General features: G+C 37.1%; 2 protein-coding genes and 1 long non-coding RNA gene across 4 annotated transcripts in view; 2 read left to right on the top strand and 1 right to left on the bottom strand.

The window, feature by feature from the left end:
* Positions 1 to 27,844, top strand: part of LOC128253502 (uncharacterized) — a 99,039-nt gene that overhangs the window by 50,056 nt on the left and 21,139 nt on the right. The gene's annotated exons all lie outside the window — the stretch shown is intronic.
* Positions 17,467 to 18,680, top strand: LOC128253497 (salivary glue protein Sgs-3-like). Its single transcript, XM_052981931.1, has 2 exons — positions 17,467 to 17,616; positions 17,689 to 18,680. Exons 1-2 carry the CDS (start codon positions 17,589 to 17,591, stop codon positions 18,516 to 18,518), a joined length of 858 nt encoding a protein of 285 aa, XP_052837891.1. The 5' UTR covers positions 17,467 to 17,588; the 3' UTR covers positions 18,519 to 18,680.
* On the bottom strand, positions 23,421 to 24,333 carry LOC128253498 (uncharacterized). Its single transcript, XM_052981932.1, has 2 exons — positions 24,242 to 24,333; positions 23,421 to 24,181 (listed from the first exon to the last, which is right to left on the bottom strand). Exons 1-2 carry the CDS (start codon positions 24,315 to 24,317, stop codon positions 23,742 to 23,744), a joined length of 516 nt encoding a protein of 171 aa, XP_052837892.1. The 5' UTR covers positions 24,318 to 24,333; the 3' UTR covers positions 23,421 to 23,741.

Genomic DNA, 27,844 nt, shown 5'->3' with positions numbered 1-27,844 from the left:
GACTTTGCAGAAAAGTGACCAAAAACCTGCAGTTCTAAATCCATAACTTTTCTTTCCGGTATCCGATTTCAAAGTGGTATATCTTAAAAGTTTTGTGGCTTAGGTCTCTAAAACTCTGCATTTAAATTTTGTTTTGAAATTTTGAATTCTTATTTTTACAATATAACTCCTTAATCAATTTCCCAAAAATAAAATTCCAGAAAAGTGACCAAAACCTACACTCTTAATTCTATAACTTTTCTTTTAAGCATCCGATCTCGAAGTGGTATGTCTTTAAAGTCTTGTGGCTTAGTGCTCTAAAAATCTGCGTTTAAATCTTAGTTTGTAATTTCGGGTCGATTTTTTGCAGTTTTTACGATGTAACCCCTTTCTTAATTTCCGAAAAAATCGACTTTGCAGAAAAGTGACCAAAAACCTGCAGTTCTAAATCCATAACTTTTCTTTCCGGTATCCGATTTCAAAGTGGTATATCTTAAAAGTTTTGTGGCTCAGGTCTCTAAAACTCTGCATTTAAATTTTGTTTTGAAATTTTGAATTCTTATTTTTACAATATAACTCCTTAATCAATTTCCCAAAAATAAATTCCAGAAAAGTGACCAAAACCTACACTCTTAATTCTATAACTTTTCTTTTAAGCATCCGATCTCGAAGTGGTATGTCTTTAAAGTCTTGTGGCTTAGTGCTCTAAAAATCTGCGTTTAAATCTTAGTTTGTAATTTCGGGTCGATTTTTTGCAGTTTTTACGATGTAACCCCTTTCTTAATTTCCGAAAAAATCGACTTTGCAGAAAAGTGACCAATAACCTGCAGTTCTAAATCCATAACTTTTCTTTCCGGTATCCGATTTCAAAGTGGTATATCTTAAAAGTTTTGTGGCTCAGGTCTCTAAAACTCTGCATTTAAATTTTGTTTTGAAATTTTGAATTCTTATTTTTACAATATAACTCCTTAATCAATTTCCCAAAAATAAAATTCCAGAAAAGTGACCAAAACCTACACTCTTAATTCTATAACTTTTCTTTTAAGCATCCGATCTCGAAGTGGTATGTCTTTAAAGTCTTGTGGCTTAGTGCTCTAAAAATCTGCGTTTAAATCTTAGTTTGTAATTTCGGGTCGATTTTTTGCAGTTTTTACGATGTAACCCCTTTCTTAATTTCCGAAAAATCGACTTTGCAGAAAAGTGACCAATAACCTGCAGTTCTAAATCCATAACTTTCTTTCCGGTATCCGATTTCAAAGTGGTATATCTTAAAAGTTTTGTGGCTTAGGTCTCTAAAACTCTGCATTTAAATTTTGTTTTGAAATTTTGAATTCTTATTTTTACAATATAACTCCTTAATCAATTTCCCAAAAATAAAATTCCAGAAAAGTGACCAAAACCTACACTCTTAATTCTATAACTTTTCTTTTAAGCATCCGATCTCGAAGTGGGATGTCTTTAAAGTCTTGTGGCTTAGTGCTCTAAAAATCTGCGTTTAAATCTTAGTTTGTAATTTCGGGTCGATTTTTTGCAGTTTTTACGATGTAACCCCTTTCTTAATTTCCGAAAAAATCGACTTTGCAGAAAAGTGACCAAAAACCTGCAGTTCTAAATCCATAACTTTTCTTTCCGGTATCCGATTTCAAAGTGGTATATCTTAAAAGTTTTGTGGCTTAGGTCTCTAAAACTCTGCATTTAAATTTTGTTTTGAAATTTTGAATTCTTATTTTTACAATATAACTCCTTAATCAATTTCCCAAAAATAAAATTCCAGAAAAGTGACCAAAACCTACACTCTTAACTCTATAACTTTTCTTTTAAGCATCCGATCTCGAAGTGGTATGTCTTTAAAGTCTTGTGGCTTAGTGCTCTAAAAATCTGCGTTTAAAACTTTGCAGAAAAGTGACCAAAAACCTGCAGTTCTAAATCCATAATTTTTTTTTCCGGCATCCTACAATGCCTTTTTTATACCTATAGTATATTCTATCTTCCCGATTTTTTGATACTTCAAAATCCCTGTTATCAATGGCAATCCCCTGCTTTGATTGCCAAGTTTATTGGCTCGTTTATGGGAGTTTTAACCACATTTGGATGAACTCGGAACAGGGGCAGGAACATTATCGCAAACCAGCTGCGAAAGCCGAAGGCTCAACACCTGCTGAGGAGTCTTTAGCTGGCAATCCTTAAAGCGATCCCTGAAACTTTTGCCATGTCCTCCGGGTTATTTATGTCCACAGCTTGACTTAATGACCTTCACTGAGGGAAAAGAAAGGGTCGATAGTGCAGGGAAAATAAGAAAAAAAGGGGGAGAAAAGGGAAGACAAAGCGAGTGGTTAAGTCAAAAGGCGTTGAAGGCACTTTATGAGCCGGCAGTCTGGAGTCCTGGCTGCCACATCCTGAAAGCCGAATCCTGGTCAGTTGCCATGGACTTCGTGGACCTCGGACTATGGACTGTGGACTGTGGACAATCACTGAACAAATCCCGGCCATTGAAATCAATAAAACTTAACGGCTCCGGACGTCGCCGGACGATGACTACGATTGATGTGCCATAAAAGTCGCAATTGAGTCGCACGCCCGCAGTGAACGGCTTCGGTTGACCATCAGCTGGAAAAGTGGGCGAAAGTCAGGGAAGTCCGACGAAGAGACAAGGGGGGACAGAGCCGTAGACAGACAGGGATTGGCAACTGTATCCGAAGAGAAGGGATGAGGAAAGCGACCGACCGGACGGAAGTGCGTCATCATAAAGAGCTTTCACGGCTCCTGAATTGCGCCAACTGCTTATTGTGGCGCATAATTTATCATTTAACTGCCCTAATAGTTCCGATATATTGAGAATCTTCCAGATCAGGGACTGCTAAGAAGGAGGTGTGGGTATTTGGAATTGTAAACTGTGGTAAACAATATTTCAATTATTCGATTATTAGTAAAAAACATCTTTTGACTCTTTAAATTTAAAATCTATAGATATTAGGCCATATATAACACTTGTCTACTTTCTCCCAATGCATTTCTTTTATCGTCTGTCTGCTCTGGATTTTTGTATTACAACCTCGTTCATCACTCTTTTGACTAATGACCAAGCAAGTGGATGTGCACATATGGCCCAGGAATAGGGGGTTTGGGGCCAACCTGACAAATTCACCTGCCAATCCCTCTGATATTTATGATTTTAGCCACAAGATGACTCTACTTTGTTTGGCTGCTCCTTGGAATTCATTGATTTTTCTGGTTAGCCATTAGAAGTCTCCAACTTCTGAGTTTTGGTATGGAAACGGTTTTTCTGCAGTGTTGTGTAATCTGTGAGCAGGCGACAAGTCAATTTCTGGTGACTCCCCACTTTGTTATTATGGCAGTTGACGAAATTTATGAACTACACATCCGTTTTGCTGTTCCTTTTTCTGTTTACTTGGCTACAATATCCGTTGTGGCCTTAACTTCGACTTTAGCTTGGTCTTCTCAGTGTTTTTTTTTTGTGTTACTAGTTTTTTTTAGGGAAACTAAGCACGTGCGACAAATGGTAAACGAGGCATATCCCGACACCTGAATAAATGAATGTTATACACAGCTGCGGTCAAAACAATAGTAGTTTGTCAACTTATGAAAATAGCATTCAAAGTTTTTAATTTTTGTTGTACTTTTTTTAACCAATTAAACGAAATGTGAGTAATATTAAAATACACAATTATCATATGTATAATATTTTAAAATATAAATAACATAAGAAATAGATTGATAGATGTCTAGATGACCGAGAATTTATAGTTGTTCTCCTAAATAATTCTTAAATAATTTAATACAGTATATTTAAAAGTTATATTCCCTAAATTCATGTCTTAAAAAATATATTATTTTTTGCTTGTTAAATTTTGATTATTATTGCAAAACTCGAGTTATTAATTAAAATGTGTTTGTTTGGCTAAAATTATGGACAAGGAGTTCTAGGGCTAAAGCTCATTCTGGGTAGCCCACAGGTTTTTGGCCTAGTTGGCCAAATCACTTCTGGCCAAAACTCACACAACCACAGGCAAAAACCAAGGCAACAATTTGGCCACAGACAACGGAAAGAAACAACATGAAACACGACACATGAGACTGGAGACATAAGACAGCCCCAAGGACATTCACACCCACACATTGATAAGGCCAAATCAGCTGCGTATGTGTGCGTACGTGTGCAGCCCATTTGATTGCGGAGATTTACGACATAACAATTTATGGAATGACGAAATGATTTCCTGTGTTTTTTACGATTCCAGCAGGGCGTAATAGAACTGGAATGGCATGGCAAAGAGCTGAATGAAAGAAATCGCTCAGCCTCAAAACGCCAACGCTTTTACAGAGAGCAATATAAATGACAGACAAATAGTTTTACATTCAAAAAATTTACATTTTAATGTATTTTATGATTAAATAAGCCCTGAAGAATAATAAAATTAAAAATAACAAAATGTAAAAACTTTTTTCATAAACAAAGTTTCATAAACATAACATAAATTTAAAATGATTTTTTTATAGCTACTTCCTTATATATAACATAATTGTATTTAGCAAAATATTCGAATATACCAACATTTTGATAATATAATATAGTATATTTTAAAGTATAGTTTTTTTTCAAAAATATCAGGCAGGGACTTAAGGTGCATAGCGTATTTTTTTAAGCAATTTATATAAGGAAACAACATTTTTATGTACAATAATTAAGTTTCTTTCAATGTGTTCAGACGTCATGCCTCGGGCATGGCCATATCACGCCTTTGCCATATCATTTCAATCAATTTTGAGTCAAGAATTTCTTTTTCGCAGCTCTCTCGATCCGGAACAGTTGAGGGAATTGAATAAAATTAAAACGTCAGCGGCGTTCGTTCGAGATTGGGAATGTATTTCCTCTGTGTGAGTCAGTGAGCGGTGTATAATGATATACATGCCACGTATGCAATCGAGGGTCGTGCCTAGTCCACTATTGCCCAGCCCCGCCCCCCCTTTCCTCTTTTCCCGCCCCGTTTTTTGATAGAAGGCAGGAAGTTCAATCGAATTTCAACGGAAATTGCAGGCATTTCATGAGGTGTGAAATGATTTTATTACATCATTACGTGCAGGGAGAGCCATGGCTTGGAAATCTCCTGCCCATTTCCCTTTTGGAACCCCTTTTTTCTAGCTGTCCTAGTTCTCTTTTCCATGCATTCCTCACTTTCCACCGAAAAGAAATCCGTGCTACATATTATATAGTATACTTTCCAGCGCTGCGTTGCATGTCGACATTTAATTATGGCCACGTACTGTCCGCGGAGTGTTGCAAACGCTGCACACACGTTCACGTACACATTACCCACACAACCAGGGCAAGGGCACGCACACACACAGGGGGTCTGTGGCAAGTACAGTAGGAACTGGCTATATTAGAAATATCAATTTAAGGGATTGAATATAATGTGAACTTATGAGGAGTATGCTTATGGATGACTTTAAAATATTTAAAAGGATTTAAAGAAAGCGAAGAAAATTAATTAATTAATTAAGCCAATAAGTAGTTATTACTTCGCAATATTTTTAAACGTTGAATAAAATCATCTTTTAACATTTTTTCTAATTTTATTTTAATTGAGTATAGGACACCAATGCGTGTAAAATTACAAAAATAATTAGGTTATTTTTGACCAATTTTGCCACAGTCTTACAATTCTTAAAAGTTAAGAAATAAACGATTTGCTAAAACCCTTTTTTTATGTTATTAATTTCTATCATCTTATGCATTATTTTTGTTTTGCTAAAATTTAAATGAAACCAAATTGCTATTTTGAATTAGAAATTTTCATATCAAATATTTGAAAGTTAAATATTAAACAATAGGTAAAACCCATTTATTTTATAATTTTGTTTTGAACTTTATTATGTGTTATAAAATATATAAATTGTAATTAAACCAAATTACTTAAAATTAAAAGCTCATAAAAGTAATAAAATTATTAATAGCTTGCTGGTATATTTCCTTTGTTTATTCTTAACTAAAGGAATCGCTTCTATAAAATTCATTTGAAAAATCTTTTATTCCAAACAGTATTTAAGCTTTTCCCAACCAAAAACAAACGAGCTCGTCTAAAATAAATTTCATTTATTTCATTTTGATATTCAATCATAAATCCCCAGCGGAATGCTTCTACATACTTCGCTGCTCAACAAATTGCAGTTTTATATTCAATTAACAATGTTTCGCTTGCCTAAAATTTGCTTTTCCGCTGGGGCAAAAAACATGAAAAAAATACGAAAAATATAGAGCCGAGCAGATGTGTAAATACACGTGAAAATTCTTTATGCTATGCTGCAGTCGGATATTGACATTGAACATTGAATATATCGTAGAAACTACGCAACTCAGTTTCTTTATATAAATTTTTATGCTGTGTATACGCTAGCACTGTTTGTGGTCAATAAGGCTATTGAAAAAAAAAACTTGATTTAGCTAAGCGGTTGAATATTTCCCATTTTCGCCATAAATGAGGAACTTAATTCTAAAACCCTTCATTTTAAAACCCGGATTCGAATTTCAGATCCCACACTATTCACACATTCGGCTTTACAAGATTTTGGCATTATTTTTTGGAGAGCCCAGAACTCACCCAACCGCAGTCACTTTTGCAATTAGAGCGTAATTATTTAATAAACCAAATGTGTGTGCATGTGGCTTTTGTCGAGTGTTGGCTATTCAATGAATCGAACTGCAAGCATTTCGGTCGAATAGTTTGAATGGGATGTGAGGAGCACTTGGCAAATCGGTAAATGTGACTGAATGCGTCCTAATGTGTGACTAAATGACAAAATATCCTGTCTACGAAGCTCCGGAAATGGCTCTCATTTGGATTGAAAGCTTGTGTGCCTGTATTAAGTAGGTTAGACTTCGTCCTTCACATGGAAACCAGCCAGAAAAATATATATGTTCATTCCCAGCTTTTCATATGTAAAACATTTTTGCATTTCAATCACACTTTAGCTGTGTTAATTAGTTTGAAATTATGTTAAATATTTGAGAGGATAACAAAATTGTATGACACATGTTAAAAAAAGTTTTAACTTCTGTACTTTAATATGATTTCAGTTGGTAAAAAAACCAATTATATAAATTGGTGTTAATGGCATCTTTTTCATAACCAAATGTTGAATAAAAAAATTAAAATTATTTACTTTAAAGCATTCGTGCTTTCCCTTTCTTAAGACTCAAATAAATACTTTGATTACAAAGGAATTACTTTAAGTTTTGTTTAATTGTTGAAAGGATTATAAAACAGGTATATTGCTTAGTTCACAAGCAGTTTTTAAAAAAATTGCCTAACAACTGTACTTTTATTTTGATTAAAGGTGCTTACAATAATTATAATAAATACATGAAGAAGGCATATTTTCCAACAACGAGGTAATTTAAATATTTTAAAGCTCTCGTCATATCCTTGTACTTGCAATTAAAAGTAAATATATTGAATGTATTTTGATGCGAGTGAACATCTTTTTCCTCCAAAGGATAATGTAATTTCGATTCCTCTTTCTCCGATTTCGGAAATGCATCCCCTGATTGGCATTCCATTATCTGCATCTCCTCGAGCTTTTCGATTGCAGTGGGATCCTTCATTATTCTCATTCCTGAGGCCTGAGTACAACGAGTGTTGCGTTTTGGGTAAATCGTTGAAGGTCGCATGAGGCGTGGCGAAAAGTGGCGGGAGTGTCCTGTGGGCTGTGGGCTGGCAGCCAAGTCTCATGTGCATAATTCAAGTTGTTGCACATGCCACACACGCGGGACACTCGAGAGTCCCGAGCTTCCAGTTTCGAGTCCTGCGCTGCCAGGATGCCAAGTGTCCTTTGGCAGACGCAAGATGAAAGCAAAAGGCGGCTGAAATTAAATTAAAATGAAATGCATGCAAAGTGCCACGGCGACAGCGACAAAAAAAGGGATGAGAAATGAAAGCAGCTGTGTGGCGTTTGTCGTTTTTGTATACACTGAGAAAAACCATGTTTACTCTACAAAACAGGAGTATGTGATAGTTGTGAATGACTTAAGTATATATGTTCTTATATCAGTGATTTTATTTCATATTTCCAAACTTAAAAAAACTGAAAAGTGGAATAAAAATCAAAGCGAAAAATGTTAAAATTGTTCAAGAAGTACTTGGATTTACTACGTTTTTTTTGCTAGTATATGCATTTTTTTTCCTTGTAGTCGAGGGTCCTGAGTGTGTACTTTAAGCTTGCAATTAAATTGCAGGACGAGTCGCACGGGGACTTTCGAAGGAGGCAAAGTGCGGGAAATGCATATGCATTGCAATTAAGCAATCAATGGCATAATTATCGACACATGAGAGTCACTCAATTTATTAACACGCCCCGAGCAACGTGCTGCTCCAACAACAACACTAACAACAACAGCAACAACGCCAATCGATTGCCAACTTGTTCAATTTAAAAGCCCAATAAACAAAAGCCACAAAAGATGGTGTTTGCAAAGTGTTGGCTCAGAGGTCAGGGATCACAAGAAGCCCTCTGCAGTCCATTTTACAATCATTTAACAGCCACAGGCCAGACAAAAACTGTCGCGACGTAAATGCGGCCAAAGAAGTGCTCGCAAAATGCTAAAAAATAAAAGATGTGGCCAAACATCAGCCGACAATAAGTGCAATGTCCTTTTGTGCCACTTGAATAGCTTAAAATAAGTAGGGAATTTGAATAGAAAACTGATCGCAGAAAAATTTTTGACTTCTTGTTATAATAATCATCGAAGGTTTTCTGATTTATCAGACAGTTTTTCTAAAGAAACAGAAACCAACAAAAAACCATTCCTATCCCTTGGCTTAAAATCTCTTTGAATGAATCGCATAAAAGGATTTGTACCAGAAAAAAAAGCTGAAACTTGAAGCGAGACCTGTTCACAATTCTGTTTTGATAAATTCCTCCTTTCCACGGTCACTTATTCTGGCTTACTGGGGCATTAAAGAACCCGAAGGCCACAATAAGGGATCAAAAATATCCAAGCAGCTGTTGGAATTGAATTCGAGTTTAAAGCCTTAATGGCTTGGCTCTTATCTGTGCTAATTACAAGAGAGCAGCTACCAGGACTTGACCCAAATGTTGAAGCCGCAGCGATTGATTTTTCAGTTTTTAGGCAAGGGGAAAAGGGGTTATTTAAAGTCCTCACCCCTCAACCCCCTTGAAAAGCCATAAATGATGACAATAAAAAGGAAAATATACCAGGCAGCCACGCGTTGCAGCTAAGCTGGCTACAAAAAAAAAATAAGATGGGAACTAGAGCTTTCAAATTTGATGACAATTCCGCAGATGATTTGACGGCTGCCTCGGCATTTGGCATTTTTTAATATGATTCTGCTGGTATTTCAGCTGCTGGGTTCGGGTATATAAAAAATCAGACGACGACAGCTGAGCTCATCTCTTTCTTGGGTTTTTCCCGCTTTTCGTTCGTCCCCCATTTGATGTTCAACAATAACAGTTTCTGGTCTGGCTTAAGTTTCAACCCCCCTGAAATGCATTCTGCAACCCTCTGCTTTTATTTCTCATATTACTCGTATTCTTAATCGCATAAATCGTCAAGTATGCGTAATAATCTAATCGTCGTAATTCCTATTTTGCCGGAAAATCTCTGCAAGAAAATGCGAATATATATGTGTATATGTTTTCCTGGGAGATAAGGGGGAGTGGCCTTAGCCTACTTATATGACTTGCGGTCCGGACCAAAATTGAATTATTCGCCCATTTTGTATTTCGCATTTTGCAAATTTTAAATGCTTTTGATGACATTTTTATTTATACGTTAGCTGTGTGTGTTTGCGTGGTTCCCCTTATTTATGTGCCAGATTTCTTTTCTCTGCTTTTCCCCCGCTTAAGTGTCTTAAGTGCCATCTGGGGAAATCATTTCGAGAACATGCCCGAGGTTGGCTTAAATGGAAAATGGCTCTCTGGGAATTCACGGATAATATCTCGAGTCTTTACGAATGCATTCAGTGGGATAATGAGTTAAGATAATCCTTGAATAAGGTGTTTATGGATCGAAAATAGTTAAACAAAAGTAAAATCAAAAGTAATTTAAGCTTGTGGTATAGAGAGGAAAAAATAAATAGAGCTCTTTAAAAACTTCACTTTCATTTACTCTGCTACTAATAGTATTTAATTAAATATTTTTTAAAGCTAGAATTAAATTTTAAAATCCCAAAGAAAATTTTACAAAAACTTTGTTACTATAAAGTTTAATTTAAAATAAAGCTATTTGCTCATTGAAGCTCAGAAAAAAGAGAAATTAAATTTACATAGATTGTATTTTCTTCACCAACTTTAACCTGTGCCAAATTAAATTATTCTATATTCAAATGTAAAGCATTTTCCCATAATTTACTGCCCTTGCATCTTTCTATCCCTTTCTGACTCCATTTATTTTGCTGCTCTCATAGATTATTCATCCTTTGTTTAAACTGAAAATGATTTCTTTGCCATGCTTTATAATTAATTGCAAAACGTTCGATTTGCAACGCTAATTGCAACTTTGTATCCATTATGCCCACAGGGGCGTGCCCAAGAAGGGGTGGAAATGGAAATTGAGGGGGTAAAATTGCTGTTGATGATAGGTTGCATTTTCCGACTGATATTTTCGGTTCTCAGTAACAAAGTAAATGAAATTTAGAGCACCCAATGTAAGGGCCCTCTGGGCGTTTGTGGATGCACATGTAGATGGATATCCCGATTCCACACTTTTACCCCTTCAAAAATAGCTCAGTGGCATCCATTTTCCTGTCACTATTTGAGTTGCATTGATTTGTTGACTTTGTCGCTTGCAGCTAATCGTGACAACACAAGTAAGGGTAGTTTAAAATGGAATTAATTCTTTAGTTCAAAAAAATGTTTAAATTCTATTACATAGCTGCAGTTTTATTTTATAAATTAAACACATAAACAATTGTTTTTTTAAGCAGTCACAAATAGCTATTGCTATCATAAAATCAAACATTTTTCCTCTTTTTAAATGGTTTCAAATTGTTTTGCAAATAATTGCTAGCTCTGCTATTATTCTGACCGCATCTGTTTATGCATGATGCATTTGCGGAGACAAAAGATTTTTGCCGCGCGTTGATTTTGGCTCATAATTAACACAGAACTTGGACAAATTGGCAAACAGGACAGCAAGGACATTTCGGCTGTCGAAGACAGACAAGCCAAATGAATGACAATTACCTTTGTGCGATTGCCGATGGCAATAAACGTGGGCAAAGGGGTTTGGATTGGAAATGCTGGTTTTCTCACTGCGGTTTGCCGATTGCAAAACACGGGATGAAATATAAATATTTCAATTACGGTTCGAAATTACACAAAAGGGCACATGCGAAGTGTACACAAATCATCATCCAAAATAGACAATATGACAAAAGCAAAAATGCAATTAATATGCTAAATGTAAATTGATATTCAGCATGGCAATGATTACACTTGTTTGTGCTTGTTTTTTAATCATTACCATTATGTGGTCCATAATGCAGTATTATGCACCAGTCAGGACAATGGTACCGATGAATATAATACGCTCAAAAGCATATTACAAAAGCATCGAGCTACAACAGCTACATTTTCCATTCAAAGCCAAAGCTTTTCCAACGTTGGCCACTTTCGGCCGCATCGAATTTTAATAGAATTAAGCTAATTGCCATAGAAAAGCCGCTTGCCCCGGGCCGAAGCACAAAATGCCAATGCGAATGAATCAAATGAAATGGGCAAACTGATTGAAAACTGATTGAAATTCGGTAATGGCCAAATTTTGCCATATTTATGGGTCGAAGAAGCTGTTCTGCAAAGAAATTCCCCTTAAAAACTGTCTATAAATTAAATAGAGGTTCATATATTTTAAAGATTGTGTGTAAAAGAAAGTGATAAGGAAATGCACTAAATTAATGTATATATGATTCTTTAAAAAGTTTTATATTCATGTACTCTAAGTCAACTTTGTTTTAAGAAATTGTACTAATAACAAAATAAGTACTTTTAAAAATAATGTTATTAAAGTTTTAAAGTGAAGTTCGAATAATGGTCAAAATCTTCAAAATATTGGCGAATTACCTAGAAAAATGATTAAGGGAACTCCCCGTGTGGAAAAAACATGTATGGCATGAATCGAGCAAAGCTCAGCAGGAAAAGAAAGCCATTTTCTTTCAGCCAGCGCTATTTTGCAAACATCCCCGTTCGCCTTTAGATTTTATTGAAAGCAAATATTTTTGCAAATTACATTTTGAAGGCTGAACCGGAAAAGACGCGGCGGCTCCAATAACCAAATTCTCATTTGGCTGGCAAACTGGCAAAATAGAAGAGTCAGAGATCCATGGCAGAAGCAATTTGTTTGATTAATTTGAACAACGGGCCAAGGGAGTTGGGGAGCGACCTTCATTATGTAAATTGTATGCGAAATTTAAATAATCATCTGCAATTTAAATGCACAACAACACTTTGTGCCTAGCCCCGACAATTAATCGTTAAAACTCCACCCCCCTCCACCCCTCGACCACTTGCCCCATTATATCTCTTCATAAAATATGCCAAATGTGCGCCTTATGTTCATTTTCTATTTTAAGACAGATAATATATATGGCCGCCTGTTAGCATTAACTGCCTACGCATATTCGTAAGCCAGCAGTATCTGTTTTTGCTGTCTGTGTCTGCCATAAATAATTATTCATATTTGTATAAAATACAAACAGAATTTAATTAAAAATTGTTTTGCCTCAACCGAAAGGGGAATCATCTACCATCTACCATCTCCCATCTCCATTTTCATTGGCATAATTCCCTTTGTTTTTGGACACTTCCTTACACTTGTTTTTCCCCCTTGGTTTTTGTTTGCCACACAGAACGATGAAGTTTGTCCAGTCCAGTCGAGTCGAGTCGAGTGCCATTGCCATTTTTGCTCATAATAAAATTAAAACGAAATGAAACGAGATGAAAAAGTAATAAAGTCCTTATGGAAAATGCCAGCCAAGATGGTCAAAGCTTCTGTTTAAGCTTTCACTTCTGTTTCCACTGCCTTTTCCACTTTTTCACTTCTGTTTCTGTTATTGCCTTGGCTTTGCCATCGAGTTCCCCTTTTGTTTCTGTTGCTGCTTCTGTTGCTGCTTCTGTTTCTGCCATGGCTACAAACATTGAATAGATGAGAGGAAAGCAACAGACGTCAATGATAAATATCTGGGGAGTGATGTCGAACGGACATCCAACCCTTCACTTTGATACCCAGTAAACATAATTGCAGTTAAACAAAAGGTATTCGAGTTTATGGAGAGAAAAACAGCTCGTAATGATCAATGAAAATATGTTTTTTTTTATCCATATATAAGTTATACAGCATGTATTCATACTGTTGGAGAAGAAAACAGCTATAGTTTATTTTTAGTTTGCCTGTACGTATATAGTATCGTATACAGCATGCTACAAGTTTGTTGATATTTTGTTTGTTGACATTAATTTTTTCAAGGGTATGTTAATAGTTCGCTCACAATCCTTTTTCCACTAATTAATGTTTGTTGCTAGTTAGGGCATTAACTTGTCTTTGAGCTCTCGTGCATAACATTTTTGAAACGCCGAATCGTGTCCTTCACTCCATATTTGGTGTGTCTGTTTGGGGAAGGGTACTCCCCTTTTTTGATCCCTGTTTTGGGGCTTGAGTTTGGGCCTTGGTCTGGCTTCTGCCTGCGCATAATTAAGCGGGAATCGCACTCCATTGTGAAATATACTTGGCCATTGCATTTAAGTGTTTCGGTCGTAAAAGCTTCAAAATGGGGATCCGAAATGGAGAATTCCTGCGAATCGGGAATGGGAGGCCAGACAGAGTGAATTCATTAAACCATTAGCCAGTCTCCGGCCGAAATGGAGGCGATTAACGAAAGACGGCATTCCTCCTCCGGCAAAGAGCTGCAAAACTCTGCGAACAAATCAAACGGAAATCAAAACCCAAACAAGTAAATCAAGCAAATCCAAAGCCCCAAAAGGGGGCGGTTCTATGGAAAAGGGGGCGGAACCGACAGACGCACACACACGCACAGACAGACTGCGTCAACTGAAAATTGTTGCAATTACGTCGTAGTAAGCAACCAACAATGAGTGGAAAACGAAAATGAAAAGCGTAAGGGAAAACATGACAGCCGAGGGAAAAAGAGAAGCTGCCCGGAATTTCCATAAACACAATGCCAAAATGATGCCCTCCGACCATTCAAATTGGAATCGCCCAGGGGTTCGAAAGAAGCACTCTTGTCAAAGAGTCTCTCTGCACTCGAAAAAAAACTATCAATATTTTTACTTAAAATGCCAAAGGTGCTAGTTGGAACTCAACAATCTATTAGTAAGTTTTCATTAAGGAGCTTATACATTTTACCTACTTTAGAATTAATTAATGAGTCTGAATGTTATTTAAAGTAAAAATACTTTAATTAAGATTAAGACGTTATCTTATCTTACTTCTCTAGTTTGAATGTTTTATAAAAGTGAAATATATATTAACTGCTTGAAATTAAATAATGTTGAACCAAAATTTAAATGGTAACTATTGAATTTGTCAATTAAATTGTTTTCTTATCTTACTTACCAAGTTCGAATGCTATTAGTTCCAATATGTATGTGAATTTTTAAATGAAACTGCTATTGCTAAAGATTTTTGTGCTGTGTGTTTGTAGAACCACTGGCAATGGCATAAAAGTGCCGTTCGCTGCCAGTTGTTGCTACGGTAAATATGAGGGGGTCGCAAACCCCCACACCCCCTGAATTGTGGGAGGAGGAGGGGCGTGCCAAGGGGTGCATACATTTGCGTGATTTACGAGCTGTCTCATATAGGCCGACGGATCGGTTGGAGATGACGATGACGATGACGATGACGACGGCAATGACTCTGACCAAACTCCGGGATCAAAGAAAGCTGACCAAATCGAATGGAACATACGACGTGACATGAGCTGATTAAAAAGGGAAAGTACTTTGAAATAAAGGAGTGTTATCAGTCATCTGTAATGGCTTTAAGCAATTCATATTCATCTTATAATAATAAACCACCTTTGAAGCTTGTGTTTGAAAAGAATGCTTCAAAGTTTGGGTAGAACAGCACGAAAAACGAAAGCAAATGCCTGCGTAGGCAAAAGGTTTAATTATCTGGTTGTAGCGGTCCGAATGGGAACATTTTAAAAGTGTAGTTTTATTGTTTTATTTAATATCAGAAGACTATCAAGACTTTTTACCTAGTTAAGATGTGTTTTGGTTTGATATAAAATACAGCTAGAATCATTGCTTAATTATATTTAGCATAAATATGATTATATTTGAAAACCGGCTGGTTCTAATGGGTCCTGTGCGATGTGATTGGCCCATCTCTATTTGCGTTATGAGCTGTCACACAATGGCACAATGTTGTCAACGCAATCAGCAGCCCGCACAGTTGTTGCTAATCATGTTGTTCGCCCCTTGTGTTAGTTGTTGCAGAACAGAACTGAACAGAACAGAACGGAACAGAATGGGCACAAGTGGACAGAGGATAGTATTCCTCATCGAAGGAGGAGCTCTGGAGCTCTGTACGTAGTAGATGAACGATTGCGTCATGCTGACCGAATATGGCTACGTGTGTGTGTGTGGGTGTGTGTGTGGGTGTGTGTGTGGGTGTGTGTGTGGGTGTGTGTGTGGGTGTGTGTGTGGTGTGCAAGTGGGTTACGAGTTTCAAATTGAATTGTTACCAACACGTGACCGGGCGGACGCCCCGTCAATAAAATCGGAGTGAATGACAGGCCTACAAACAGTCTACAAGTGGCCACTCCCCTCGTTCCGCATCCCTCATCTCCGTCCCAAATCACATTCCTTGATGAATGGCATATTAAAAACTCTAGAGCAAATGGTTTACTGCCTTTTGTGGTTTTCACCGCAAGGGTTTTTTCGGGGTTGACCGACCAGCGAAACGCAAAATGTAATTTGCGTAAAATGAGTATGGAATTCTGTGGGAGCGAGCTTAGCTAGTTGATGTGTAGTGTTTGAGGTGAAGGAGTAGCTTTCTCGTTCCAACCGAGTGCTATACACTGCTAGAAAATAATCATCTTACAGACCCCGATTTTAAAATATTTCAGTTTATAATGAATGAAGAACCTCCACTAGTTAATCATTTAAAAATAAAAAAGACTTCAATTTTGATATAATAAAAATGATATTTTATTATACACAATTTTTTAACAATCTATTATTTATTTTGGCCTTGGGTTTTAGCTATGTTTATGCGACTGTGCTTCTTGAAACTTTTATTTATTTATTTATTTATTAAATTGCTTTTTTACTGCATGTGCTTAAATCAGTCTTTTAATCTTTGAATGCAACCAGTTGCCCTTTATTTCGCTTTTTTGCGGTGCACTTCCCTGCACGCATTTGTCGAGTGCCTGGCGCAATCAATTCCCAAATCGCATTATGCCGCTGCCAGAAGGGAGCGTCCTGAGGAAAATTGCTTGCTGGCTTTTCAGGCGGTGGTAGGGACAGTGGTGCGGGGAGCATTCTGGGGAAATGCTCGTCTGGCAACGAGGGGCAGTATCTAAAGTAGGTGGAGCACCGCCACCAACGCCATCGACATCCTTCACAGCATTTGGCATTTTATGTGCGTCAACATCAGCAAGTCGCCAAGTGCATTGCGTGCCAAATAGTTTACGTGTCAGTGGCGACAAGAGTTCTCGATGGGTTGGCTTCGGTGGTTTGGGTGGTTTGGTGGCCTGGCGATTTAGAAATTTCTGGTGGTGCATCGCGATGTTGTGTCATTGCGGCTCGCTCTGCCCGTGGCAGATGCATCCCAATCGCAATCCCACTACTTTATGGCATTTTGTTGCCCGTTTCTAGTCATCTCGGCATTGTGTCCACACGGCAATTTTCCCTCCACCCAGCATGCAAATGCAAGTTCGAATGCCAAGTACTCGAACGCCCAGATCGAAAACTCTTTAGGGCCCGACTTTGTTGTGTCCACAAAATCGAAGGCGTAAGGCACTTTGTTGCACAGTTGTTGAACTGAAATGGCAGCTTATGATTATTTGATTAGTTTTACTTTATGCGGCATTTGTCTTTGGCAGACAAAGTTTTATCGAAGGGATTGATAATACTTTGTCTACTTTTGTGGCTACTTTAATGTAGCTTAAAATAATTCTGTTTAAGAATGGTTCTTTTTATATTGAATGAAAGTGAATTGTAAATCCAAGAACTTTTCTTATATTGATATAACAAATTTAGCCAACATAGCCAATTTTGGTAATTTAAAAATAGTTTACAATATTTAAAATACGACCGCCTGCGAACAACTCTTCAAACAAAAACCCATCACAAAAGTAAGTGCTGTGAACGCTACACCAAAACAAACACGGGGCGTATACTCAACCTTGAACTTGAGCAAACTCTGGACGCTATTTATAAACAGCGCAGGTGAATGCGATCGGAACCAACAGTGCCTATTTATTTTTAACTACAATTTAGGGGAATGAAACCGACTATAAAATGGGATTGAAGAGCCAAAGAAAGGCATCAGTCAGCGGCTCAGCATTCTCAAGTAAAGATTACATTACCAACGGAAAAAAGGAATCATCATGAAGCTAACTCTTTGCATTTTGATTGGTAATATTTAATTGGGAACCACTTTTACCCAAACATAAGAAAACTTAATATATTTTTTTTTACAAAAAAAAGCGAGCGCTCTACTGATCGGCTGTTCGGGCTCGGCAGTTCCAACTTGTGAATGCACGGAGACCACAACACCCCCTTGTACAACCCCGCCAACAACCAGGACAACAACCAAGAAGCCAACAACAACCACAACCAAGAAGCCAACAACAACCACGACAACAACAACAACAACTCCTAGACCAACAACAACCACAACAACAACAACCACTTGTAAGCCAACAACAACCACAACAACAACAACCACTTGTAAGCCAACAACAACCACGACAACAACAACTCCTAAGCCAACAACAACCTCATGCGCCACAACAACAACAACAACAACAACCAAGAAGCCAACAACAACCACAACCAAGAAGCCAACAACAACCACAACCAAGAAGCCAACAACAACCACAACCAAGAAGCCAACAACAACCACAACCAAGAAGCCAACAACAACCACAACCAGGAAGCCAACAACAACCACAACCAAGAAGCCAACAACAACCACAACAAAGAAGCCAACAACAACCACAACCAAGAAGCCAACAACAACCACAACAAAGAAGCCAACAACAACCACAACGAAGAAAGCCACCACCACTAAAAAACCAGCCACAACCACCAAGAAACCGGCAACAACAACCAAGAAACCCAAAACAACCACAAAGAAACCGGCAACAACCACTAAGAAACCTTCGGGTGGATGCAAGCCATGTGGTCCCGGTGGTGAAGCCTGCGCAGGATGCCCGAATCGGGAGAATCTGTGCCAGGAATTGATTAACCTTCTGAAAAATCTGGATCGCAGGGTCAGGCAGTGTGTCTGCGGAGAACCTGCGTTTTTATTGTAGACAAATTTATCACCAAACTGAAGGTAAAAACACCAAAGTTTAAAAGAAAACGACCGAGATGAAGGTTTATGAAGGACAATGAACTGAAAACCTGTGCGCATTTTTGTTTTGCTTAGTTTTATTGTTATCGATTGAATAAATTGTTACATTTTTTACGTTTTAGATACTGCCAACTCTTAAAATATGGCTTCCCCATTTGCACTTGATGTCCCATTTTTCGATGTATTTCCGTTTCTATTGACATCAGCGCGTTTTCTCTGCTCGAACACATGCCAAAATCCATCACCGTTGAATGTCATCATCATCACCATCATTATTGACATCTATTCCGTAGATCCCCGTCCCCAAATCCATCTCTATTCATCTGTCGCCTTCAGTAAGCGTGCTCGTTTTATAATTCATTTGCAGTTCCTTCAACAATTTCGTGAATATTTCATTTGGTTTCGTGTGGAACAATTTTTACAGCTCGTTTGTCACTTTCCCACCTCGTATCTCCCACTTTTCCCCATTTTCCCCGTTTTCCCGCCCTTTCTCCCGCCTGAGGTCCGCATGCAGCACTGCATGAATAATGCAGTGATCCGATCTGTGGGCGGAATCTGTCACAGATACTCCCAGATTCTCGCCCACTGAACTCCGAACATATGCATACTTATGCATCCGTCAGATACATTTGAATTGACTCGGTTTATTCACCGGCAAGAAGCAAAGACGATTAGCTAATTGACTAATTGTAATTGTATTCATTAGGGTCGATGGGGAGGGGGTTGGGGGGTCGGGGGTCAGGTATTAGCCATTCATAATCTATCAATTAATTAAGATTGAATTCATTGATTGAAGAATGGAGAATCTATAGTGCTAAATTTCTGATAGGGTTTGACCGTGCGTTAATTAGTTGAGAATTGTTTTTGAAGTAAAATATTTAAAGATAGTTAACTTTCGTATAAAAAGAAATAAGTTCGGGTTTTTAGGGGACTTAACCATTAACAATATAAAGTAGAGTAGAGATTAGTTTTATTCACATTTACATAAGTTACTAAAATAGTCAAACACGTTTGAAATATTCCAAAATCTCGTTATATTCTTTAGGTGATAACTTAATTAACAAAGTTGTAGTGCTTCGCTTTTTCGGCTTCTTTATTCAGTCATTGAGCAATAGCAAAAACCAGTTCAATCCATTAGACGAGCATGGCCACAAAAAAAAAGCCGTGCTTAGGCCTTTTTTAGACCTTTCTACAATATTAAGGAAGAAACAGCATCATTCAATAAGGCTCGGATTATTGCATAGTGCAATACACATCTGTGATTTCTGAGCCAATCACAGTGGCAGATGCACAATCCCAGACTCTTAAAATCGGAACGAACCGAAAAAAGCCCCTTTGCAGATTTGCATCCTGCCTTCAATAGCCTTCTCCCAAAACCTTTCCATCTTGCTACTAATATTTAACACTAAAAAAAAGTTAAAGAAAATTGGGTTAAAAAGATGATATACATTATACTTATAGACTTATTTGACAATTTTTGCAGATATAAGATTAAGAACAAATGTATTTAATATCACAAAAAACAAGCAGTTTTTAAATATATCAATAAGTTTAAAGTTATAAAATAAACATATATTTTTTATTAAAACCTTGTTTTTTTGCATTTACTACAAATTTATTTAATACCAAAATGTAGAACATAAAAACATATTTGATCAAATAATAACTTTATGAAAATAAAAATAGAAATTATATTACCTCCTTTTCAATTTTTGCAAACAACAAACTGAATTTTAAAATATAATTTATTTTAAAGTTATAAAAAATTCAACTACTACCCTACCAACTAAAACCCTATTTTTTTAGGTGTACACATCATTTCACTGTGTCGCCTTGGTTTTGCCAAAGTTGCCGCTCTTACTTTTAATTTCGAATGTTGGCTAAACACAAAGTTTGTCATGGCTTGCCGAAAGGCTTCATCTTCCTGAACCTCCTCCTTCCTTTGCCACCTCCGCATCATCTGAACTTCCAGGGTTCTTTTGGGGGGGTTTTTGAGGCTCATGTATAATGCATGTGGCTGCAGAAGGACCAAAAACCTCCAGCAATTGTCGATGGCTGTCAACGGAACGCAACGCAACTTCGATGCGGAGACAATGTAACTCGAAGCTAGACACAATGTTGCCGAGCTCCAGGGGCGGGTAAAAGGTGGGTAAAGGGGGGTGGAGGTCCTGTAACAACAACACACCCAATCCGTCGAGTTGTGCAACAGAAACTGCAATGACTGAACGATTATGCCAATGGCAGGCCATGTCTAAAGCAAACGATTTGTCACAGTGCCAATGGAGTTGAGTCGAGTTCTCCGGCGCAGTTCAGTTCCGTTTTTCGGGGGGAAATTGGGAGTTGAGGGGCGGCCGGCTTTATTGCCAATAACAGGGGTTGATGTGGGGCGTAAAGTGGGGGGCAAGCAGAACCGCAAACACTTTACCCCAAAATGCGGTAGAGGGAGATGTTTCTTCTTATGCCCTGAATGGCAGCGAAGGGAGCTTACACTTGGGGAGAACGACTAAATTTTAAAATCAGAAAAATCCAAAATTTTGTATCATTTTATACACGATTTATAGTTAATCTTCGTATTAAAGCACTGCCACTTGGCCCAATTCTGTACCCATTATTTGTTTTGCCTTTTAACTTAGGCAAATCCTTATTACTACATTTTATTTCTTTATATTAACATAAAATATTTTTCCCAGTAATCACTAAAAACAAAGCTGATGCCTAAACGATAAATTTATTAAAATATAATTTCTTTAAATAATTTTTTTAAAGTGCTGATAATGATTTTCTAACATAAAGCTTGAGGATTTTATGTTGACAGACCAACAAACTTGTATCATCAAGACAAAAAGTTAAAAGTTCTAAAACTCCTTTTTGGAATTCAGACAAACAGCATATTGCCAGTAAAACTAAGCAATTTAATTTTTAACATTAAACAGAGAAAAAAGAGCTCTAAAATTCGAAGTTTTGGCTTGAAAAGTGGAACAAATATTAAAAAAATCAAAACATTTTAGTAACAATAAGTAGAAATAAGTTTGTATAAATAAATGTACTTTTTACAATGTTTGGATCCTGCCTTTGCACTTTAAACCTTTGCTAGTTGTTTCTGTGTATTATAGTTTCATTTTAAAATTCCCTCCTCTGCCATTTTTTATTAGTGTACCCTGCACAGCAAGTGGGCGGGTTTTTGTTGAGTGGCCAGCCCGCTTCGATTTCAAAACTCCAGCTGCGACAACTGCAGGGGAGTCCTTCTTCCTGCGTCCTTCGTCCTTTGCCTCTTCTTTTGACTCCCTTTTCCAGCTACTCGAACATGACACCAAGTCCAAAGTCGTTGGCTGTTCATCCTTTTCATCCCGCTGCCACTCCCACTTTGCCTTGCCTTTTGCCCAGCTGCAAGTGACAGTAATTGTTTTATTGACATTGATTGACATGGCAGGGAGTGGGGTGGGGAGGTAAAAATGGTTAAAGGAGGTTGTGCAGCGGAGCAGGCAGCATCCTGCAGGATCTGAATCAAGGAAGCTGGTAGCCAAGTCAAGCCAAAGACAAACTGCAATGCCAAATGTGAGTTTCAATTCCAATTTTTGTATCTGGCTACCCTATCCCCCTCCACCCCGCCACACTCCACATTTGCAAAGCTCAAAAATGAGCAAAAGATTTCAATTTCATTTTGATGGATGGCATTCGATCCACCCACTTTTCATGGTGCACTTTTTGGCTTTTCCTTTCTTTTTGTTTACCCTTGTAAGCTGCTGATTAAACCATGCAATGCTGCAGCTTCTTTTGGCTTCGCCTTTCCCTTGCGTCAGATTTTCCTTCGGCTTTTCCAACTTCTCCAGCAGCAGCTGGTGGTTGGTGGAAGAACAACACATCAATGAATGTGGTGGGCCATTGCAGGCAAGACAATTGTTTGATTTGCGATATGTTTTTAACAAGTTGCACTGAGCAAATAAGAGTACCAGCATTATATTGCTTTAAAAAGATTAACAAATTTAAGAATTCTGGTGAAATACTTTTTATAATTCTACATTTGTGCTAAAACGTTTTCAGTACTAACTAAAGTGTCTTAAAAACTATATATATTATTCTTAAAAGCAAGCAAAGCTTACAAACACCCACAATACCTATTCATATTTTAAATTTTACAATCACTTTAATAAACTCATGCATAGTTTTTAGTATATTAAAATATTCGTACCTAAATTTGAATTAATACTTTCCATAAAAAAAATTGTTTTTAAGCTCAAATAAGTATTTCTTTTGGTGTAGGGGAAATTTTCAGAAATTCTGCCTTGACTGCACTTTTAATTCGGCTGCGGATTAGTCCTTGTGTAATGCACATCAATCCAGAAGCCAGACCCTGAAAATATTGAAGTTTTCTTCTGCCTTCTCCCCTATTGCCGTTAATTTTCCTCTTTCATTTCCAGTTGTTGTCATGGCAGCTATGACTTTGCTTTCCCTCGTTTCTCCTCTTGTTTTTCATATTAATTATGAAAGCGCATTTGGTGAACGGGAAATTTATTTGGCTTATATTTCGATTTGGATTTTCTTTTTTCCTCTGCTTACATCTTTTTTTGCAATATTATTTTTGCTGCCATTTGCGGATACTCAGGGGAGTCGAAGAGGTCGAATTGGATGTGAAATGTGATGCTTAATTAGTTTTTATGCTGCTTGCTGGTGATTACGATGATGATCCTGACCCCAGTAATGACGGCGATGAAAATGGGAAGTCGAGGAGGAAGGCGGTAAAGAGAAGCTTAGTTTTCCCGAGTTTGTTTCATTTGCCTTGGCCTGTAAGCGGATTTCAAACAAATTGTATGAAAATCAGTAAAGAATTTTGATTGATTTTAAATGTACCTCTTTATTCAGAACAATTTCTTTCATGGCCCTTAAAATTATCTAATTTCTTTTACATCAGCTTGGAGGATTTCAAAACCAACTCTGTGAAAATGGGTAAAAAATTTTGACGGATTTTTGAGGAACCAGAAAACAGCTGCGGTGAAAAGAGTTAAGTAATTGTTACGTGTCCAAAAGCATACACTTATTGTTTTAAGGTTAAAACTTTACACGATTCCTTGAAATTTACTTCACAATTTAATAAAGTATTTGTACATTTAACTCTACTCTACTTATATTTTTTTTTATTTGGTGTTTTTTATTTGTTAGTTTTTGCATAATTAATTTTATAAATTTATCGGGCCACTAGAACCTCGTATTTGTCATACTTGACAGTACTTCCAGCAACGCGGCACCCCTTCAGGCTGAGAATGAGGGTTCCAGGAAGCTGACCACTAGGCGTAATTGCGCGACAAACGAAGATCCGCTCATTGATACTAGAGGTTCCAGAGGCCACTAAGCCCCGCTCGTATTTGCCATCATGGCTGCTTACCCACTCGAAGGAGTAGTGATCCGACGACACCAATATCTCATAGTTTTTCGTGCCTACATAGGCATACGTGCCGTTGTTCCAAGTGATCTCTCCCGTTTCTGCCTTCACCTGAACTGGAAAAGCTCCAAAATATTTTACGCGTCCTACGTATACGTAATGGCCTTCGGTTGAGACGCCTCCCAGTACAGCGTTTCTGGGAAATGGCAGCGATAGATGTCCAGCTACCCAAGTGTGCTCGGTGTCTGTGGGTACATGGACATGTACATTTATACCAAATTGAAAAAGAGGTCATTTTAACTTACCAAACTCCTCCGAATTGGCAAAAGCCAACAGAAAAATGGCAGCTAGAGCCACAGTCAAACAACTAACTTTGATCATCTTATTGTGCGAAATGTGAATTTTCTTTACCTAGACCGCCTTTTAATAGTAAATGCTTATCTACAAAATAATTTAACTCTTATCGCTATCAGAAATCAAATATAAGAAGCAATTAAAAACAATCAGCGAACTATTATTATTTGTAGGGCGAGTCATGCCATAAAGCTTTATATATAATTTAACAAAACGGCGGAGAACACATCATATAACAAGAAAACAAAAAGAAACTCGAAGTTTATTTGCCCTGGAAATTGAATTGGTTATGAATTGTTTTAGGAAATAACTACTTAATCATTTCAAGACAAATTTTAACAGAATTTTTAATACCCACTGCACTGGTTATATTAACTATTAAATAATTTGCTTTAATAAGTTGTGTCATGCATATGAATAAAAATAACTTTAACCAGTATATAGTTAAGCTTTTCCATAGATTCTTTTAACAACTTAAAAAGGGCATCTTTTTTCTAGTTTTCCCTTTGTGTGTTTATTTAAATGTAGTCACAGTCTTGGGCAAAAATACTGCCTGACACACACAAGAAGTGCAAAAAGATCTGCAGTCGACAACAACTTTAGAAAACTGATAACGGACGGCAACAGGAAATGTCGAGACCAGGCAACAACAACTGCAGTTAAAAGGGGAAGTGGGAAATCGGGGGAGGTGGGAGGGGGAGAAAAGTAGAAACTCTGGTCAAGCTGGCAAAAGGAAATCCAGCAATATACAGCGAAAGAAACGATTTTTTATATATTTTGCTTTTGTTAAAATGTCTGCATTTATTTACTTTAGTCTCAAAACAATAATCTTTTCTTTAATAAATATTAATTTACAGTTGTAGCCTTAGATAGAACTTGTGTAAAAAAGAATTAAATTAAAAATTTACCAATTAATCAAGTTATTTTAGGATACTCTTTTTATATAAAAAATATTTGAGAATCGGAAAATTGATTTTGATTTTTGTTAAGAAAAAATCTGGCGAATCTGTTTTATTTTCATACGAGTTTTGATTTTTTTTCTCAGCGTGTAAAATCCCAGTGCCAACGATAAAGTTGCAGTCTGGTCCGCCATAACTTGAGTGCATAAATCTTGGCCAGGTTTTGTGTATGGCCTGACGCACCCCTGCAGACCAGTTCAACCCCCACTTTTGACCCCCTGAAGCCCAGCACAAGGTGACATCTTTGGTGACTGGCACATTAAAGTAGCCAAATCTCAACTCCACTCCACTTTTACTTCTACTTCTACTTCCATTTCCACTGACCACTGACCAATGTCCAGACACTGCATAATAAATTGCAGCCGTAGTGTTATAAATATTCGGAGGCCCTCGAGTCCCGGCTCCCATATTCCCCCCTCGATTCTCGATTGGGATCTTAGGAAGGCATTTTGCACATGGAGATTAAAAGGACAAAACTGAAATGCTGACGCAGCTGATAGAAATAAGAAAACAATAAAAACGTAATGCAGAGACATTTTTATGTCGAGGGGGATATTGAGGAATGATATATACTCTACCATTGAGGAAAACACCTACACTAAAAGTGCATTGTAACTTCCTTGTTGCTGTAAATATTAATAAAATATTAGTTTCTAGAATTATTTAACCTTTTAAAAATAAAACATAAATTGCGTTATAAATTTCTAAATGCTCTTTAAATATATATATTTTTTTGAGACTTCTAATTTATTTATTACAAATGTAAGAATACGTTTAAATTTTTCAAAATATATTTTAAAGTGTCAATTAAATTTTTTTTTTTTTTTTATAAAAGAGTATATGTATGGGTTTGGGAAAGAGAAAATTAATTAATATTATTAAATGTTCATAAGGCTCAAATGCGTTTGTTTTAAATTTAAAAGAAACAAAAATGTTTTTTTTTATTAATTTAAGTGTTTTAGAATGTCTTAAAGAAACTATGGTTTTCTATATTTTAGAACCCCAAGCTTGTAGAATATTTTCAGGTGGGTTATTCATATACCAACAAAAATTGCTAGCTTAAAAGTGCAGTTGCTGTCGCTTTTTGTCCTTTAACCCCCTCGTTTTCACCACTTAGTGGACAAGCCCATTAAAGGAAAATAGCCCCCATTTTGAGTGAGTGTGGGTTTTCCACCGTGCCGCCAAATATGCGGCGACAACAATAAATTAATGCGATTTATTGCCGCGATAAGAAGGGGACAGTAAGAGGCCTAGGGACTTGGAAGGGAGTACAACAGGGTGTCAAGGGTGCGTCCCTTGTTTTTCAGCACCGTGTGTGGGCTTGTCCGGAATGCGATAGATAAGGGACACCCCTTAACCCGCCCCACGCAATTTTCCATGCAAAATTTGTCCCCTGGAAATTTACGATGCTCCACATGCGATGCAGTCAAATAAAATTGTATATATACATCCATAGAGCCCAACCCCTCGATGCCTAAACCATCTTTAACCCCTCCAGTTCGCTGATAAGCCGACTTACTTACCATTTAATTAGAGCCTGAATGAGCATTAGGCTAAAAATGCGCCAGAAGCAACTTAAGGCACGCCTCCTGTCTGGCCCATCAAAATGCCTTTTTAATTAAAACCAAAAACCCAAAGAGAAAAAAAACCCAGTAAAATTCTAGCCGCCAAATGATGTGTGAGAAGTCGATAGAGAGCGACGGCAGGCGTTAAATCACAATGGCAAACAGGAAGTCAGGAAAAAACAAAAAAATAAAAATAAAAAAGAACGAGAACGAGAACTCCCGAAAACCGGCAAGGGTGGTGCATGCAAAACGCTGCGGAAAACTCAAGGCTGGAAAATCTTGTGTGAAAATTTGTTGAGCGTGCAAACTTGGTATTTTGTTGGTTTGCGATGGGCTTCTCGGTCTGGGATTCGTCTGGTTGAGGGGCAATAATTGCATGAAATGCCCAGAAAATATTTCAGCTGAGGGCGGCACAAAAGGTTGATACACTTTGGAAAAGTTTAATTAATTTAAATTCGGAATTGGAAATTCAAATGTTGAAAATTAAATTTTAAAATTAATTTATATCTTACTGTGAGCGATGGTGGTTGTCTGAAAGTTCTGAATTTAAAATTTAAATATTGAAAAAAAATAAATGATATTACTTTTGATTTTTTGTGACATCTTTCTCCAATTCCTAACGAAATGTTTAGTTTGTTTAAAAGTATTTAAGCTTTTTCTTGTAAAACTTTAAAATTGTGACTTTAATTTAATTTATTTCTTACTGTGTAGGGAAATATAGGTGTTGGAGGTTGTCTGAATAATCAGAATTAAAAATTTGTATCACCTTTTCCAATTCCTAACAAAATGTTTAGTTTGCTTAAAACTAATTAAGGTTGCCTCTGTAAAACTTTATGGATTCGTCTTAAAGGTATTTCATTTCTTACTGTGTAGAGGAAGGGGAATACTGGTTGTCTGGTTACTGGTAACTGGTCCCGTGCCAGACGCTAAGCTGCCACTAAATCACAACCGAAAGCCGCTGTTAAAACACGAGCCTGCCCCCGAAAAACTCGGAAAACTCGGTTGGTGGTTGCTTTGGCTTGGGTTTTTG

The sequence above is a fragment of the Drosophila gunungcola genome, assembly GCF_025200985.1.
Source record: "Drosophila gunungcola strain Sukarami chromosome 2L unlocalized genomic scaffold, Dgunungcola_SK_2 000037F, whole genome shotgun sequence".
Taxonomy (NCBI): domain Eukaryota; kingdom Metazoa; phylum Arthropoda; class Insecta; order Diptera; family Drosophilidae; genus Drosophila; species Drosophila gunungcola.
This window is presented reverse-complemented; position numbering and strand designations above follow the sequence as displayed.